This window comes from Hemiscyllium ocellatum, chromosome 20 (assembly GCF_020745735.1).
Source record: "Hemiscyllium ocellatum isolate sHemOce1 chromosome 20, sHemOce1.pat.X.cur, whole genome shotgun sequence".
Taxonomy (NCBI): Eukaryota; Metazoa; Chordata; class Chondrichthyes; order Orectolobiformes; family Hemiscylliidae; genus Hemiscyllium; species Hemiscyllium ocellatum.
This window is the reverse complement of record NC_083420.1, coordinates 22,247,111-22,265,839: the sequence shown is the minus strand read 5'-3', so window position 1 is coordinate 22,265,839 and position 18,729 is coordinate 22,247,111. Positions and strand designations below refer to the sequence as shown.

The 18,729-nt window shown below is 38.8% G+C and overlaps 1 protein-coding gene across 1 annotated transcript in view; it reads right to left on the bottom strand.

The window, feature by feature from the left end:
• The window catches only part of baiap2l1a (BAR/IMD domain containing adaptor protein 2 like 1a), a 147,939-nt gene that overhangs the window by 42,204 nt on the left and 87,006 nt on the right, over window positions 1–18,729 (bottom strand). The window contains exons 10-11 of the mRNA XM_060840564.1: window positions 17,239–17,437; window positions 11,904–11,972 (exon numbers count right to left, since the gene is read on the bottom strand). Of these exons, the coding sequence (XP_060696547.1) occupies window positions 11,904–11,972; window positions 17,239–17,437 (268 nt within the window). The remainder of the gene's footprint in view (window positions 1–11,903; window positions 11,973–17,238; window positions 17,438–18,729) is intronic.

Sequence of the window (18,729 nt, the reverse complement as noted above, 5' to 3'; positions counted from 1 at the left end):
TATAATCCTCCTACAAATTGCCTTGGGACATTTTATGTTAAAAGGTGCTATATAAATGCATCTATTGTTAAAGGTGCTAGAGCATACCACAATTATAGTGCCCTTCTTAAGCACAAAAACTGTGAATGTGGTTTTATTATTTCAAGAACTGGTTTATCAATTAATTATAAAGTAGGCATATAGAATGTGGTGATGAGGGCGGCTTTTTGGACTGGAGGCCTCTGATGGGTTCACTTTTGTTTGTTATTTATATAAACACAATTTGGATGAGAGCATATGAGGCATGGTTAGTAAACTTGCAAACAGCACCAATATTGGTGGTATAGTGAAAATGAAGAAGGTTTTCTAAGATTACAAAAAGATTTTGATCAATTGTTTCAATGGGCTGAGGAATGATAGAGTGTGTTTAATTTGGATAAATGCAAGGTATAAAATTTTGGTTAAACAAACATGCTCAGGGCTTATACAATTAGGGCCCTGGGTAGTGTTGTAGAACAGATGTACGGATTCAGATACATAATTCTTTGAAATTTGCATCACATGTACACAGGGTGGTTAAGGTGGCGATTAGCATGCTTGCCTTCTTTGCTCAGACTTTTAAGTACAGGAGTTGGAATGAGACGTTGAGGTAATGCAGGACATTGGAGAGGCCGCTTCTGAAGTACTGTGTGTAGTTCTGCTCACCCTGTTATAGGAAGGATATTAAATGGACAAGATTCAGAAAAAAAATCAGTAGGAATTGCCTGGAATGGAGGGTTTAAGTTATAAAATTAGACTGATAAGATAGAATAAGATTTTTCCACTGGAGTGTGCGAGGTTGAGGTTTATAAAATCATGAGCGGCATAGACATGGTAATAAGCAAAGGGCTATTCCCTGAGGTGAAGGGAATTTTTTATGGTGAGAGGATAAAGATTTAGAAAGAACATGAAGGACATCTTTTCTTTTAACCACAGAGTGATTAATGTGTGGAATGAACAGCCAGAGGAAGTGGTGGATTCTGGTACAGTTTCAACATATCTCATTTGGACAAATACGTAATGAGGTTTGGAGGGCCAAATGCGGACAAGTGGGGCTATTTTAGTTTGGGAACATGGTCAGTCTGGATTAGTTGGACCAAAGGTCAGTCTTCATGCTATATGACTCTATATTCATTACTGATTCAATTAATCTGAATATTACTGGTCTATACAGAGAGGGAGTCTTGCAGTCAATCTTTTAATGAAGTATGATTGCTATGAAAGCTGGCTCACAAATGTTTGAGCTTTCCTATAAATAACAATCTCCCAACATCAGGAACAAACATGAAGCAAATGATACCTTGTGTATTTTGCTGTCAACAACAGTTCTATCACTGAAAGCAAACAGGTTGGTGCTTCTGTGGGAGAGTGCACTGTATCAAATGGTGAAATATCAGTATTTGTTAAAGCATAAATATTTCATATTGGAGAATTATTGTTTTGGCAAAAGGCTAAATAATGCTTACATCCCACTCAATCAAGTTGAAGCAACTGGCAGTTTCAGTCCCACTAGCCTGTGCACATCAGTCTTTGATTAGAGTAACTTCTGCAGTTATATATGAAATTGTTTATGTTTGGAGCTGCTGTACAAATTGACTTGTAATCATTTGGACAATTTCTATAGGTATTATAGTAGTTAAAATGTTAGCCTTTCACATTCCATCCATTATAAATTAGGCATCATCTAAAACCCTCTTGCCACTTTCCAAACTTTCACCATTAAGTTGTGTCTTCATTACCATGCAGGTTAAACAACATGTTCTACCAGTTAATTCTTATTCTTGCTTTCAAACCCCATTCTTGGCTTTGTCTGTCCATTTTTAATAAACTCTAGGCACTATAACCCTCCAATATACCACAATCCTCAAATTCTGACTTTTAAATGAATCTTCTCAACTTAAACTTCTTCACAATTGATGGTCACAACTGTGATAATACAATTAACAGGCAAGGCATTAAAGCAAAGGCAAACTGATTAAATACCTCAAGAACATATAAAGGAAGACTTCCTGCAAAATAAAGGGAGACTTCCATCAGTATGCCTGATATTTCCCATAACTGGAAAAGGGATAGAGTATATAATCTCCACTCAATGATATTTTAATTTAATAAGTTTCCTTTGTTTTTGTTTTAATGTGGTATAATTTTAATGGTGATCATTAGTTTATTTTCTTTTATTAGTTAATAAATACCCAAAAGGGTATAAAGAGAGACTTCTGGGACATCGGGTGTTGTTAGGGAAAAGGCAGCCACTTGAAATATGGCAATCTAAAATTAAAATATTGGCATATGGTTTCGGAGTTCAACTAATTATGGGTGGCACGATGGCTCAGTGGTTAGCACTGCTGCCTCACAGCTATAGGGACCTAGGTTCAATCCAGCCCTGGGCGACTGTGCGGAGTTTGCACATTCACCTCGTGTCTGCCTTGGTTTCCTCCGGGTGCTCCAGTTTCCTCCCACAGTCCAAAGATGTGCAGGCCAGGTGAATTGGCCATCCTAAGTTGCCCATAGTGTTAGGTGCATTAGTCAGGTCTAAACACATGGCAGGGGAATGGGTCTGGGTGGGTTACTCTTTGGAGGGTTGGTGTGGATTTGTTGGGCTGAAGGGCATCTGTAGGACATCGAAGTTAAATTCAAAAAGTTAATAATCTCTCTCTAAATCATTGTCTTTCCAGGTGGCATTTCTTCACTATGCATTCTGCAAAACCTCTTTGATCAAGCTTTTGGTCACTGCCCAATTAGCTCCTTGAGTGTCTTGGTGTCACATCTTGTTTTTAATACCCTGTGCAGTGTCTTGGGATGTTTTATTACACTGACGTTGTGATGTAAATACATGTAATAACATATTTAGCCTACACAAATTTGTTTTGAGTTTACAGTGAGCTAATTTCAGAGAACCAGTACAAAAACAACTGCACAAGCTGAAATAATTTAGCTTCTTTGAATCCTCCCTATATTATTCTTAATTCACAATATCAATATGAAAACAACAGTCAGAGTCTATCATATACAACAGTAGCACTGTATTTGATCTGGTAAATTACAGCCAACACCTATTTCCACACTGGCTTGATGCTTTTGTAGTAATCCGTGATTTAAAAACTTAGTTACTATTTTAACTTTGTAAAACTTTAAAGCAGCACAAAAATTGCATATCTGATATTTCTAACAACTGATCCTCAAATTATCTGATGCTAGAAATCACTGGTCTCACCTCATGATATCACCTGAAACAAAACTCAGCTTGTCAAGACCTTCACTACTGGTATTAAAAACAAGACTTCAGTTAAAGCACAGATAAAATCACAACACCAGGTTATAGTCCAGGTTTAGTTGGAAGCACTAGCTTTCAGAGCTCTGCTCCTTCATCTGGAGGTTCATCACAACCACCTGATGAAAGAGCTGTGCTCCGAAAGCTAGTGCTTCCAAATAAATCTGTTGGACTACAACCTGGTGTTGAGATTTTTAACTTCATACATCCTAGTCCAACACCAGCACCTCCAAATCATTGCTAAGGCACAATATCCTAATAAAATGCAAACTGAACAGGTCTTGAAATATTTTCACTGGTGCCAAAGAATTGGACAATTCTAAAAGCATAATCCTAGTCAGTTTGGTTAGAAAGTTTACAGAAACAACAATTTGGGACAAAATTAATAATTACTTGGACTAACGCAGGTCTATTGAGGGATGTTAGCATGGATTTAAGGGCAAATTGCATTCAACTAATGTGCTTGAGTTTTTAAAAAAAAACAGTACAGAAACAGACCCTTTGGTCCAACTCATCTGCGCTGACCAGACATCCCGATCTAATCCAATTCCATTTGCCAGCATTTGGCCCATATCCCTCTAAACGCTTCCTATACACATTCAGATGCTTTTTAAACGTTTTAATTATACCAGCTTCCACCACTTCCTCTGACAGCTCGTTCCACACACGCGCTACCTTGTGTGCAAAAACATTACCCCTCAGTTCCTTTTAAATCTTTCCCCTATCAACTTAAACCTATGCCCTCTAGTTTTGGACTTCCCACCCTAGGAAAAATACCTTGGCTATTTACCCTATTTATTCTCCTCGTGATCTTACAAACCTCTAAGGTCACACCTCAACCTCTGAGACTTCATGGATAAAAAGACCCAGCCTATTCAGCCTTTCCCTATATCTCAGACACTCCAGTCCCAGCAACATCCTTTCAAGTTTAACAGCAGGGAGACCGAAACTGAACGCTGTATTCTAAAAGGACTGGTTAGTGATATGGGGCTGTGTGCGGAAAATCATCTCTCACTAACTTGATTGAGTTTTTTTGAAGATGGGACAAAAGATTGAAGAAGGGAGATCAGTAAATGTTGTCTATATGGATTTCAGCAAAGCGTTCAACAAGGTTTAACATGGTAGACTGGTTAATAAGGTTGGATCACATAGGATCCAGTGGAGCTAGGCATTTGGATACAAAATTGGCTTGAGGTTAGGAGACAAAGGGTGATGGTAGACTGTTGCTTTTCAGACTGAATGCTTGCGACCAGCTGTGTGCAAAGATTGGTGCTGGGTCCCCTGCTTTTCATTATTGGTATAAATGACTTGGATGTGATTAGAGGAGGTCTGATTATCAAGTTTACAGATGGCACCAAAGTATGTGGTGCAGTGGACAATAAAGAAGATTATCTCAGTAAATGCTGCGATGAGATAGCAGGGGTTAGATCAGAATAATAGTCAAAATGGTGTAAATGAACACTTAAGAAGCATTTGACAAAGTATAAAAGATGCGTGAGAAACTTAAAGCCGATGGAATAAAAGAGATGGTATCATCATGGATATGAAATTGGTGGAATAGCAAAAAAATAGACAGTAGTGATAAATAGTTTTCTTTGGATTGAAGGAAAGCTTGTGGTGGGATTCCCCAGAGGTTGGTGCTAGGACCATTGCTTTTCCTGTAGTATATTATAATTTATGAAAAACTTTTGGTGTACAGGCAACAATTTATTGTAAATAATACAATATCTGGAAATAGTGTGAACTTTCAAGATAAGTGCAGAAAAGGACATAGGTTGAAATAGGCAGAAAATAACAAAGAAATTTAATGCCAAGAAATATGAAATGATTTACTTTGGGAGGAACAATGGCAAGAGACAACATAAAATAAAGCATACAGTTCTAAAGGAGATACAAAAGTAGAGGGAGCTGTGAGTATGTGTACATAAATTATTGAAATTGGCAGGTCAGCTTAAGAATTATGTTTAAAAAAATATATCAGCAGACAGTGCAAACACAAGTTATAATAAACCTGTAAAAAATATCATTTTAGACTCAGAGTACTGCATTCAGTTCTGGGCATCACACTTTAGGAAGGATGTGAAATCTTAAAATAATGTACAGAAAAGAATCATTGGAATGGTCCTGGAGTGGGGAACTTCAGATATGTCAATAGATTGGAGAAGCTGGAGCTGTTCTCCTTGGAGGAGATTTGAAAGAGGCATTCAAAATTATAAGAGGTCAGGATTAGCGCTGATAAAGAAAAATTGTTATAAATGGGTGAAACAAAATCCAATGGGCAATTTAAGACAGCTGACCAAAGAAACAATGGCAACAGGAGGAGAAGCGTTAAGCAGCAAGTGATTTAGATCTAGAATGCAATGCGTGAATGTATTGTGGTGGCAGGCTCAATCATAACTATTGTTATGAAGTTGAAGGCATGCACCATACCTTTGAGAGAGGGAATGGTGTTCTGCATTGAGAGCTTACATGTGCCGTCTCAGTGTATTGGAATATTGAAATATGTAATATTTGGCTGTGAAATAGATACCGGAGTTGGTTGATGTTTTGACAATTTGAATTTAACCAGTTTAAATTATGCCGACAGAGAGAGAGAGACATTCAGCCTGAAAAAAGAAAGACACCAAAGACGACAGCCACTATATGGTTTTGAAATTAAGTTGATGTCATTTTAATAGCTGCTTTATTGAAACATTATATTGTTATAGAGTTGGAGGCAGGTAGTAAACAGTTGAGAGAAAGGGAGGCTTAGAGTTCTGAATAGTTGTTGTTTAATGCTCATTTTTAGAGTTAAAGAATAAATTTATATTCTCTTTAACTAGCACAATTTGAGAGTTCTTTGTCACTCATTTAACAGATTAAAAGGCGAAGTGAGCTTTTCTGGGTGTTTGGTTTAATTAACAGAAGGGTTCACTGCCATGTCATAATACTATCAAAGGAAGAAAATTTGCAGGGCTACAGGAAAAAGTGGGCGAGTGGCACTGTGTGGTCGCACAGTGCCAGTCCTAACATGCCAGTTGAATGGCTTAACAGTTCAATGATTTTGGATAACTGTTGTTGAAAACCTGTTTGTGAAATGTGGAAATATACGAGTGTGTGCTCGAATTCAACCCACATAATGTTTCATGGACAATTTCAGAGAGACGTTGCTGAGGGTCAGTTAATATGCCTCTTATCTATTTGACCAGAAATGGAATATAAAAGTAGGAACATACTTCATTTGAAGATGCAGACTACACACACCTTTGCTTCATTGGAACTAATTAATAAACTTAGAGGTCAAAAGGATCCATGAAACAGGATGAACCAACTTCTAAATATATTCTATGTTTCCTTGAGGTAGCAAATTAGAAACTTACATCAATACTGTAACCATTTGCATGTAGTATCCTTAAAAGAATAAGCACAACCTGTACTGGTTGACTGTACACTGGGAACTGTGCTTCCAGATTGATGCCTCTTTTCATGCTGTTCAATTTCATTGAAGTTATGGTGCTAGACTGTCATAATAATGGAATATGCCGTGACCCAAATCGTGCCATTCAATATCTAGGAATGAAACAGAATACCTACCACACTTGAGATGAATGGTTTTCTGCTAGAGACAGGTTTGTTGGATACATTTCTGACACACAGATTCAGAATGATAACATTATGAAGATGTTTAGAATAAACTACATGGTACCTTTCCAACATTTGCTAAATTTTTTAAAAGGTATATTGTGTATTCATTTTTTACCTTTCCCTGTGTGTTTTTTCTCTTCATCCAGAATCCAGTATTTTATTATTTGAAATTGTAAAAACACTTAAAGATATTGTAATGCAAAATAATGTGTCACTATCGTGAAATGGAACTTGGAACCGCAGATTAAATTCAATCAAAACAGGATTGCTAATTCAGAAGTAGAAACTGCATTAAATTTAAATTACAATTATTAAGCTCCACCATGATGCATTTTAAATAATTCTTAAAGTTTAGAGAGTAAACTGATAATGTCCATATGGATTTGTTGTATTCGTTTTCTCAAAAGGCCTGGTGAAAGTTGTCAACAAATGTCAAATATGAAATACATGCTATTAAATACTTTTCATTGAAAGCTGCCAATGTGACATCAGCCACCTTAAACTCTCTGCTCCCCTCACCTACTCTAACCTCCCCCACCATTCCATACTTGTGGCACCCGTTCCTTCAGATCCAATCCTCACCTTTTCAAACCTGACAGTAAGGGTGATGCAGTTGTCACCTGCATCACCTGCAGAAGTAGAGCACTAGACACTTCCTCCAATCTCCCACTGGAGCATGACTTCCCCTATCAGGCTACAGTTTTCGGGGTTGTCACGATCTCATCTTCTCTAAAGATTTCTTTTCCACAGTTTCCCACTTCAGACTCCAAATCTGCATAGCCCTCTCTTACCTTCTTCCCACAGTCCACAAACAGGATTGCCCCGCCAGACCAATTGTTTCAACCTCTTCATGCTTATTTCTTTCTATCTAGATTTTATTCCTTTTTTTAGATTAGATTACTTAGTGCGGAAACATGCCCTTCGGCCCAACAGGCCCAAACAGACCCTCCGAAGAGCAACCCACCCAGATCCATTCCCCTACATTTACCCCTTCACCTAACACTACGGGTAATTTGTTTTAGCATGGCCAATTCACCAAACCGGAGCACCTGGAGGAAACCCACGCAGACACGGGGAGAACGTGCAAACTCCACACAGTCAGTCGCCTGAGTCGGGAATTGAACCCGGGTCTCAGGCGCTGTGAGGCAGCAGTGCTAACCACTGTGCCACCGTGCCGCCCACTTTGGTCAGTCTCTTGCTTCTTCTATCATGATTCTGCTGTTTACATCGGTTCCAGAATTTCCAGTTTTCTGGTTCTAGCTGCCTCCTCTTCACGATGATGTGAAGGTGCCAGTCTTTGACTGGGGTGGACAAAGTCAGAAATCTCACGATAACAGGTTACAGACTAACAGGTTTATTTGAAATCACAAGCTTTCGGAGTGTAGCCCCTTTGTTAGGTGAAGTGAAAGGGAAGTACACAGAACACTGAATTTATGGGCAGAGAGATCAAAAGGCCACATAAATGGTGAGTGGAGTGTCAAATAACAATTATTTGCAGGTGACCACAAGTGTTAGACGGTGTGAGTAAAGCGTCAGTAGCTGAATAACAAGTGAAGGGATTACCGATAATCTGACTAAATGAGGCAGAGATATAACTGCAAAAAAATTAAAAATAAGGTAGTGCTGGAGACAAACCAAATGACTGGAACAATATGGAATAAAAAAAGAGGCAGCTCGAAAAGCCCAGCAGGTCCAGCTGCAGCTGTGAAGAAAAAAGGATGAGTCACCTGACCAGAAACATTAGCTGATTTTTCTTCGCAGATGTTGCCAGGTCTGCTGAATCCCCCGCCCCCCAAAATCTTGCCCGTGCTCCTTATTTACTCCTTATCCGCAGTTCTTTCAGTTTTTACTTGACTGGAATAACACAATGGGTATTATAGGAATGCTACGGACACCTAAAGATTTTGAAGGATGCCCTTATAAGACTGGGATATTGTGCTCGACTCACGATCATCAATTCTGACATGCCACAGCGAAAAGCCGCAGTGACCTTCTCAGAAGACAGATACAGGATACAACCAATAGACTACCCTTCTTTGTCCAGTATTTCCCTGGAGTGGAGTGAAGAGACGATGCCACGTTCGTTGCAGTCTTCAACATGTCATCGATGATGATGAGCAGCTTGTCCAAGATTATCCCTACACCTTCACATTTTGCTTTCCAACAACTGCTAAATCTTAAACAGACCATCATTCGCAGCAAACTACCCAGCCTCAGGACAACGTTGACCACAACGTTGGCCAAGGCAACCTCTGCAAGACATTGAAATGAATACTACCATCATATGTGGGAACATCACCCATCATGCAGATGGCAGATACTCATGTGACTTGGCCAATGTTGTCTATCTCATACGCTGCAGGCAAAGATGCCCTGAGGCATGACATATTGGTGAGGCCATGCAGATACTACAACATTGGATGAACGGACATTGCACAACAGTCGCCAGACAAGAATGTTTCCTCCCACTCAGGTAACACTTCAGCGGTCAAGGCCATTCAACTTCTGATCTTCGGGTAAGCATCCTCCAAGGCGGCCTTCAAGATACACAACAGAGTTGCCAAGTAGAAACGGATAGCCAGGTTCTGTACCCACGAAGACAGCATCAACCATGACCTTGAGTTCATGTTGCACTACACGTGACTCCACCACATGGTTCTGCGTCTGTAAAATCTTCCTTACTTTCTGTTTTGATACTATCTCCTTGATAAATTGTTATAATCTCTCCTATTTAATTAGCTTGTACAGTTTTGGATTATTTATTATTTTGGTTAGACCCTCAGCATGCGACTCTTTTACCTATCATGTTATTCCAGTCAAATAAAAACCAAACAAACTGCGGATGCTGTAAGTCAGGAGCAAGGGGAGGACTGGGGAGGGCTCAGTGGGTTTGGCAGCATCGGAGAAGAAAATCAGAGTCAATATTTCAGGTTTGGTGACCTTTCCTCTGGTTTTTCTTCACAGATGCTGCTGGACCTTTCCACCAGCTTCTGTTTTCATGCCAGGTTAGTCTAGTCATTTGATTTGTCTCCAACACCACCTTATTTTTAATTTTTAGTATATCTCTCTGCCTCATTTAGTCTGATGATTTTTAACTTTGTACACCCCAGTCCAACACCGGCATCTCCAAATCAGTCTGATGATAGGTCATCCCTTTGCTTGTTATTCAGTTGTTGACACTTTATTCTCATTGTCTAACACTCTTGGTCACCTACAGAGACCTGTTATTTGACACTCCACTCACACCATTTGTATGATCTTTTGATCTCTCTGTCCTTGATCTCAACTGCCCATAAATTCTGTGTGCTTCCCTCTCACTTTACCTGATGAAGGGGCTATGCTCCAAAAACTTGTGATTTCAAATAAACCTGTTGGTCTATAACGTGGTGTCATGTGACTTCTGACTTTGTCCTCTTCACTACAGACGTGCAATCCCTTTACATGCCCATTCCCCATCTGGGTGGTCTGAAGGTTCTGCTTTTTCCTTGTAAATGGGCCTGCACAGCCCTCATCCATCACCACTCTCCTACACTTGGCCGAGCTTGTTCTCACTTTGAACAACTTTTCCTTTCATTCAACTCATTTTCATTAAGTCAAAGGTGTGGCCATTGCTACCCACATGGGTTGCAGCTATGCCTGGTCTCTTTGTGCATATGTGAAACATTTCTGCTTCAGTACAGTTCAAGCTTCACACACAACACTTTCTCTCATACTTGATGTCTTTGCTGCTGCTCTCTGCTCTCATGTGGAATTGTAAAAATTCATCAGCTTTGCTTTAAACTTGCATCCTTTACCTTATCCATCTGAGGTTCTTCCTTTTTTTAAAAACTTAGATTCCCTACAGTATGGAAACAGGCCCTACGGCCCAACAAACCCGCACTGACTCTCTGAAGAGTAACTCACCCAGACCCATTCCCTTACCCTATATTTACGCCTGACTAATGCACCTAACACCAATGTCAATTTAGCATGGCCAATTCACCTGACCTGTGCAGCTTCGGATTGTGGGAGGAAATCGGAGCACCCAGAGGAAACCCACGCAGACACGGGGAGAATGTGCAAACTCCACACAGACAGTTGCCTGAAGTGGTAATCAATCCCAGCTCCCTGAGAGGCAGCAGTTCTAACCACTGAGCCACTGTGCCGTCCCTCGATTTCTTCCTTGATTTCACTGTTTCTATTTCTAAAAATAGACTGTCTGTTAATATCCATTATAAGCCCACCAGTGGCCTCCTCACTGCACAGATTCGATTCCATTCTGCTAGATTTTGTGTTCTCTCTATTCCAACGATGCCAACTTTCTACCAAACTCTCTCCAACATGACCTTTATCCTCAACTGAGGATTGTCGCACACATCCCCATTGTGACTGGCAGAGCCTTCAACCAACTCATCTTCCGCTCTTCTGCCCTCACCACCCCTCCCCCTCCTCTTTCCCGGAACAACGTCCCACTTATCCTTTCTTCCCACTCATTAGCTTTCAAATTCAAAAGACCATTCTCTGTCCAATTCTGCCACCTCCAGCAGAATGCCAAATAAATCTTCATCTCCCTGCCACTGTCTGAATTCTACAGGGACCATTCCTTCCGTTCACTCTTACCTTACTCCTAAACTTCTCATTTCCCCATGGCACCTTCCCGTGCAATCACTGAAGGTGTAACACCAGCCCATCATGTTCTCCTTCCTCACCTTCCAGGTGAATCAGCATTTTACTTGTATTCCTTTCAATCTAGTCCATTGCATTGGCACCACCAAATGCTCACTGGGGGGGACTGCTTTGCAAAACACCTTTACTCTGTCTCTAAGGATGCCCTCTATCTTCCAGTTGCTTGCCATTTCAATAAACAATCTTGCTCTCATGCTAACAGTGCAGCAGACCCGGTCAAAAATGTTCCAATGAAGCACAACACAAGTTTGAGGAACAAACCAGTCATCTACCAGTGGGGTTAACTCATGCACTTTAACACTACAGTTACTGAAAGATACATTACCTGGGTGCAGGTGTCACGTCTGGACCTTGTTCCAATGGCCTGGTGTAAGATGTTGGAAACCAACCTCTCCTGTATAGGAAGCAAAAGTAAAAGTTTAAATCAACCTCAACATTAATATTCTGCTGTGTTGTTGACAGGTTTGATATTATTATGAACAGTTTAAAAAGGTTTCTGAAAGAACTTGAAGAATTTATTCACCATTTGACAATGTTGTCATTTAAATGCACGATACGGCATTTCAAAGCAAAACTGCTCTCCAAATCTACCAAGTAAAAAAAATTCATTTACATTTCAGCATGCTTGGATCAGGCCTGGCTTTCCAGATTTAAAACAGTCCATGGATTTACAGAGATAATTTACAAAGCTCCTGTCTTGCTGGAATTGTACAGGACATTGGCAAGACATCATCTGGAGTAGTTTTGGTCTCCTTAACTGAGGAAGGAATGTTCTAGCTATGAAGGGAGTGCCATAAAAGTTTATCAGACTGATTCCTGGGAAGGCAGGACTGATATATCGTTAGAAACTAGTTGGGTCAGGACTATTTTTACAGGAGTTTAGAAGAATGAGTCAGGATCTCAAATGTATAAAATTCTCTCAGCACAAGGTAGGAAGGATGTCCCTAATGACCAGGGAGTCCAGAACCAGTCGCCAAAGTTTAAGGATATTTGGTAGGCCATTTAGGACTGAGACAAGGGGAAATTTCTTCAAAGAGTAGTGAGCCTATGGAATTACCACAGAAAGCAGTTGAGGCCAAAACATTTTTTCAATAAAGGAGTTAGACATGGTTCTAGGGGCTAACACAAAAAAAAGTGTAAAGGGAGAGAGTGGAACAGGATACAGTGTTGGATGATTAGCCATGATCTTATTGAATTGCAGATGAGCCTTGAAGGCCAAATGACTTACTTCTACTTCTATTTTCTATGTTTCTATGTAACTGCCTTAAGTAAGTTATTTGTGTGCACCACACTGTCTTTATTAAAACTAGAAATCAATGGAGGTGGTGTGGGATCCAGTTTCAGGCTTGTAAATTACACTCTATCCCAAAACACACAAAATCAATTTAGAATAAATATGACTAACACAAGGAGAGGCAACAGAGCATACTGATTGGTTGTCAGCAAAATGCAAAATTAAAAATCCAATAGTGAAATTTAAATAACTTAAGAAACCATAGCATCAAGGTCAAACAGTTGTTTAGATGTCTAAAACTTCCAGGCTAATTTATCATTCAGTAAGTCATTGAATGCCAGTTTTAGAAACAATGTACAATTTAAAGATTGTATTCAGTATCCGGCACATTAGTTTGACAGCCAATTCCTTTGACATTATGTCACACACTACTATATTCAAATACCTACGATGTCCAAAAATGTCATTTCAATCTGCATTTTCCTTGTACCATCAACTCAGCTGACCCAATAGAGATTGCATGTATACAAAAACACCACAAACTCAAAACACAATAATATTTAACAAATTAAAGTAGGAACAAGGTACTGATCTTTAACATCATGTTCATCTGATCAGTATCAACTTTTTTTTAAAAAAAGTATTCTTATCTGTAATAAATGCTCACTGGACCTGCATGAAGGAAATAGATTAATCATTGTTGCAAGGTCAAATCCTCCCTATCCAAAAGCACAATGGGAATACCTTCATCAAATGGATTATTCGGGGTTGAAGAGGTCAACCTACCACCTAGTCCTCAGGGCAATAGGGACAGGTGTTAAATGTCAGCCTTTGCAACTAAACCAATATTCAAAGAATGAATAAACAAAAAAATTATTTTAGTCGCATGTTTTGTAAATAATATCATGAAGTCAGGATTAATACTAGGTGGAAATTTAAAAGCAAACCATTATTCTACAAAATGACTACATTCTACACAAGAGCACAGTCAAATACTGTCAGTAAAATAATAAGAGACAATGGAAAATGGTGTAAGCAAATTATTCTTGATAGAGTCTTAAAGACAGAAGATTATGCATTTAAAATAAGTTTAGTGCACCTCATGTATTATAAATTATGTTTACTCACATTCATCAAGCATGAGAAGTGGTATATTATTTATTACACTTCTTGATCATGTTTGTTTGTGGTACTTCATTACTGTTCAAGTAAGCCTGAACAGAACATAGCTGTCAAACAGTAAACTCTGCAACAGACTGCAATGGCAGCTTTGTACAGTTTTTTGAAACCTAGTTCAGGTACACTTTGCTGAATGACAGTGTATTGGAAAAATTCTGATCTTAGTTTTAACAGTCTGTAGATACTTTGGTAACCTTGATAATGCACCTTTACTATAAAAAGGGTAGATAAACAAAATAAAATTAATGCAGAATGATGCATCGTGAACTATAGTAGTACTAAACTCAGCCTTTTTAAAAACAAAAAAATCTTTTTGGTAATTGCACATTAACTAAGGACAGTTTGAGATTCATCCAGCATCTTAGCACTTTTGAATAGCCATAACTCAAAGATAAAGGACACTCTACATACCAGTAAAACACAAAATATAGTCCAAACTCCTACTCGCATAAGCTGTAATGCAATTTATCTAGAATGGCTACAACTCAAACTAAAATACAGAAATTTAAGATGAGTTGTAATAAGACTCTAATTGAAGATAATGTATTCTTTACAAATACGACAATATTCAAACTTATTTACGCTCAGGACCTTGCTATACAGGACTGATGTGAATCTGGTAATTAAAGTCAGAATTGTCATGAAGGTGACCATTTCATGTGCAAAAGCTTGTTAGAATAGATGTTGATACAGGGACTAAATTATCAAAGTTGCAAGAGAATACAAGCTCCTCTCCAGCAAAAAAGTAGAACTATATGCTAATTATCCTGTGTGGAATTTTACTTTTAGTTGCAACTAAGACATAGTAACCCAAGAATTTTGGTCAGGATAAGAAGAACTTGAGGCTTAACTTGGTGCCACCAATTTTCTAGTTTCTTTTGACTATTCTAAATTGCATTTGGATTGGAATGGGTCTGCCAAGGGCAAACCTTTTACTTGTTCCTCTTCTTTTATCTTAGAATTTAAGGTGTGGTTAGATCAGCAATTTCAGACAGCAAACCCTCCAAACCTTTCAGTGGAATCTATAAGAGTCAAGGGCAGAAATTATCTTTCAAATGCTGTTTATTATCTCTGGACACTTCTGGGCCTCAGGACTTCTTTACAAATGGCTATGTGGCATTTCAATTACTGCAGGCTCAATGGGCTGAGACAGTCTGAACCAGGTTCAGCTGGCAAGTTCTTTCATCATAAAGACATTATAATGGAGTCTGATCCCGAAAGCATCGCAACAGATTCCTCAGATCCACAATGGATTCCTCAAACAAGCATACTCATGCAATGGTCACCTTCATAATCACCAAGACAGAACTGTAAATTCTCATGGAATAAAAGGCAGCTTTGTCCAAACGCTTCTTTAGCGAAGGATGCACTTGCTATATCTTTTATTAATATCATTACACAAGCAGTGTTTGCTTGTATATTCTGTTGGAGTAACACCTGATGGGATGGATCCTCATTAAATGATTCTGTTTCATCGTGATTCTGCTGCTCCATTTGAAACTGAATGCTAAGCCACCCTCAGTTAGATAGGGTCTGTATGGGGACTGAAAATCTCCTGGTGGCCTTAACCTGTCACAAGCAGTAAGTCGTCAGTACAAATTGGAATCACAGCAAAATATTTTTCTTAACCTGTAGTAATTACAAGTCTACACAGCTGATCCTGGCAAGTGGTGTACCTTATAAATTTAAGCCCAAGTTAACCGAAACACTTGTGAATGTGAAAAGAAGAAACTAGGAGCTACAACACCAGTGACCCTCATTATAATACATTCAAATTGCATGATACACCCAAAGATCTAAGTCAGTCAGCCCTAATTCTGCATTGAAAGTTTGTTCAAAATATTGAAGCAATTTACCCTCAAGTTATTGAAAATACCTTAATTAAATAGACTTATGCTCTGCCTAATACCAAAGAAACAGATTGTCTGGTCAATATTTAAATGCTGTTACGTGATTTTTTCTGAACTTGGCTTCCTACATTATAATAGAGACCACAGTTCAAAAGTACAAAAACATTTTGGACCATGAGGTTTTGAAAGATGCTACATAAATGCAAGTTCAATTTTTTGCTGTGCAAATGTTTGGGGAAAACAAGATTGGACTTCTTGAGTCATTAGACCCAAAAAGTTAATTCTGATTTCTCTCCATAGATGCTGCCAGACCTGTTGAGATTTTCCAGCAATTTCTGTTTTTCTTTTGGACTACTTGCTAGTGGTTTGACCAATGAGCAAGTTGCAGGTGAAATGGCGGATAGACAGGAAAGTGGAGATGAAACCATTGTTAGGTCAGCCAAAATCCTATTATATGGTGAAGCAGGTTTGAGGACTAAAAAGCCTAATTGTGCTCATGTTTCTGTACAATTCTGCTCCTAATTGTGGCTCATTTTTCTGTACAATTGTAAGATTCTCCTGCTAGTTACGGAGTTTGAACTAGGGCCGATATTAGTGGCCAAAAACTACTAGGAACCCTCAGATATGGTGGCGTTGAGTATGAACTATGTTAAACTTTGAAAACAAGCTTTAGAAATAATAGTTCATAAGATGTAAGGTATTACAGAATAAGTCAGCAGTTTACAAAATAGTTTTCAAAATACAGTAGCATCTTTATAAATGTAATGCAATTTATATTTTTTAATAATTTAATGAGTCAACTGTTTTTCATCAGGTAAAGGTGTCAAAGAGTAAGATGCTGAGGTGGGTAAACAAAGTTCAGACACAAATATGACCTAAATGCATGGCAGTACAGTCTTAGGGAGTTGAACAATCAAAAATGAAAATAAATTTATATAGCTTTGCAGTCAGTTATATACTTTTGAAGCATAGTTGCCATTGTATTATAGGAAACAGTAGGCAATTTGCACACAAATTCTCACAAACAGCAATATGACTATGACCAGCAATCTGTTTCTGTGATAAATATTGGACAAATCACTGCTGATAATCCCCCTGTTTTCTTCAAAATTGAGCTGTGGGGTGCTTTGTCTATCCAAAAAGCTAGGTGTGACCTCTTTTGAAAAGGTGGTGTCTACAACAGTACAGCACGCACTCAGTACTGCACCAGCATGAAGGCTCCAACTTTCGTGGTCAAATCCTGAAGTGAGAGGAACTCAGAACCTTGTGATTCAGAGGTAGAATGCTATTAACAGAGCCTCGTCAACATTTTGCCTACTCCTTTGCCTATGTTCCTAAAGCAACACAAGTTCAACTTTAAAATCTTGTAATGGTTTCAAAGAAAATGAGGGACTCACATTTTGTTCATATCATGTTCTCCATACAGCCAGCCATCTCTTTCCTCTGGTATCAGCAGTGTTAACACATCACCTTCTGCGAAGCTCAACATATTTTTGTTATTTCCTGCTGTATGTGGAAAAATGCTTTTCACCTTTGGCCTCTGAACCATATTTAATCCAGTTGCAACGGAAATGGATCTTGTTAGATTTGCGTCCTCTGTGTAAATCATATTTAATAGTTGACTATTAACTTTCAACAATTACAGCATCTGTACTGTACCTTAACTATATAGGAATGCCACAACTACAACAAAGGATGAAAACAAACTCTCACATGTCAGACAGGAAAGTTAAGACATATACATTAACAGTATTCTATTTAGGCTGTAATTTATTCCTTGATTAGTTCAGAGATGTACAATGTTCTGGCATTTTAAAAAAGTAGCAACATAGGAACCAGAAAAGTATAGCTTCAAAATAGAAACATTTTCTAAGAAACCATATTTAGAATCCATTTTTGAACACTTCATGAGTAAGTGCTGTATTAAATGAAAGACCAAATTCCATATCCATAATGTAGGAAAAGGAAGTTATTTCTTATAATTTTGCAGTAATGGTTCTTGAACATATAAACGCCCCTATCTAGAACTTTCTATGCTTAGAGTCAGACAATCATAGTACAACACGGAAACAGACCCTTTGGTCCAATTCGTCCAAACCAAACAGATATCCTAAATTAATCTGGTTCCATTTGCCAGTATTTGGCCCATATCCCTCTGAACCTTTCCTACTTATATACCCACTCAGATGTCTTTTAAAATGATGCAATTGTACCAGCCTCCACCACTTCCTCTGGCAGCTCATACCATACATGTACTACCTGTAGTGTGAAACAGGTGCCCCTTAGGACCCTTTTATACATTTCCCCTCTCACCTTAAACTTATGCCCACTCCCCTGGGGAAAAGACCATGGCTATTCACCCTATCCATGCCCCATGATTTTATAAATTTGTATATTTGGCAACCCCTCAGCCTCTAATGCTCCAGGGAAAATAGCCTCAGTCTATTCACCCTCCAAACCAGACAACATCCTTGTAAATCTTTTCTGAATCCTTTCAAGTTTCACAGCGTCCTAGCTAAAGCAGGGAGTCCAAAATCAAAAACAGTTTTTCAAAATGGTCAAACCAACATCCTGTCCAGCCATAACACAACAATCCAACTCCAGTACTCAATGCACTGACCAATAAAGTGTACCAAACACCTCCTTCACTACTGTTTACCTGTAATTCCACCGTCAAGGAACTATGAACCTGCACCCCCAGGTCTCTTCTTTGGCAATTCTCCCCAGGACTTTACCATAAATTGTATAAGGCCAGTCTTACTTTGACTTAACAAAATACAACACCATTCATTTATCTAAATTGAAGTTCATCTGGCACTCCTTGGACCATCGGCTCATCTGATTAAGTCCCGTTACACTCTGAAATAACTTTTTTCACTGTCCACCAC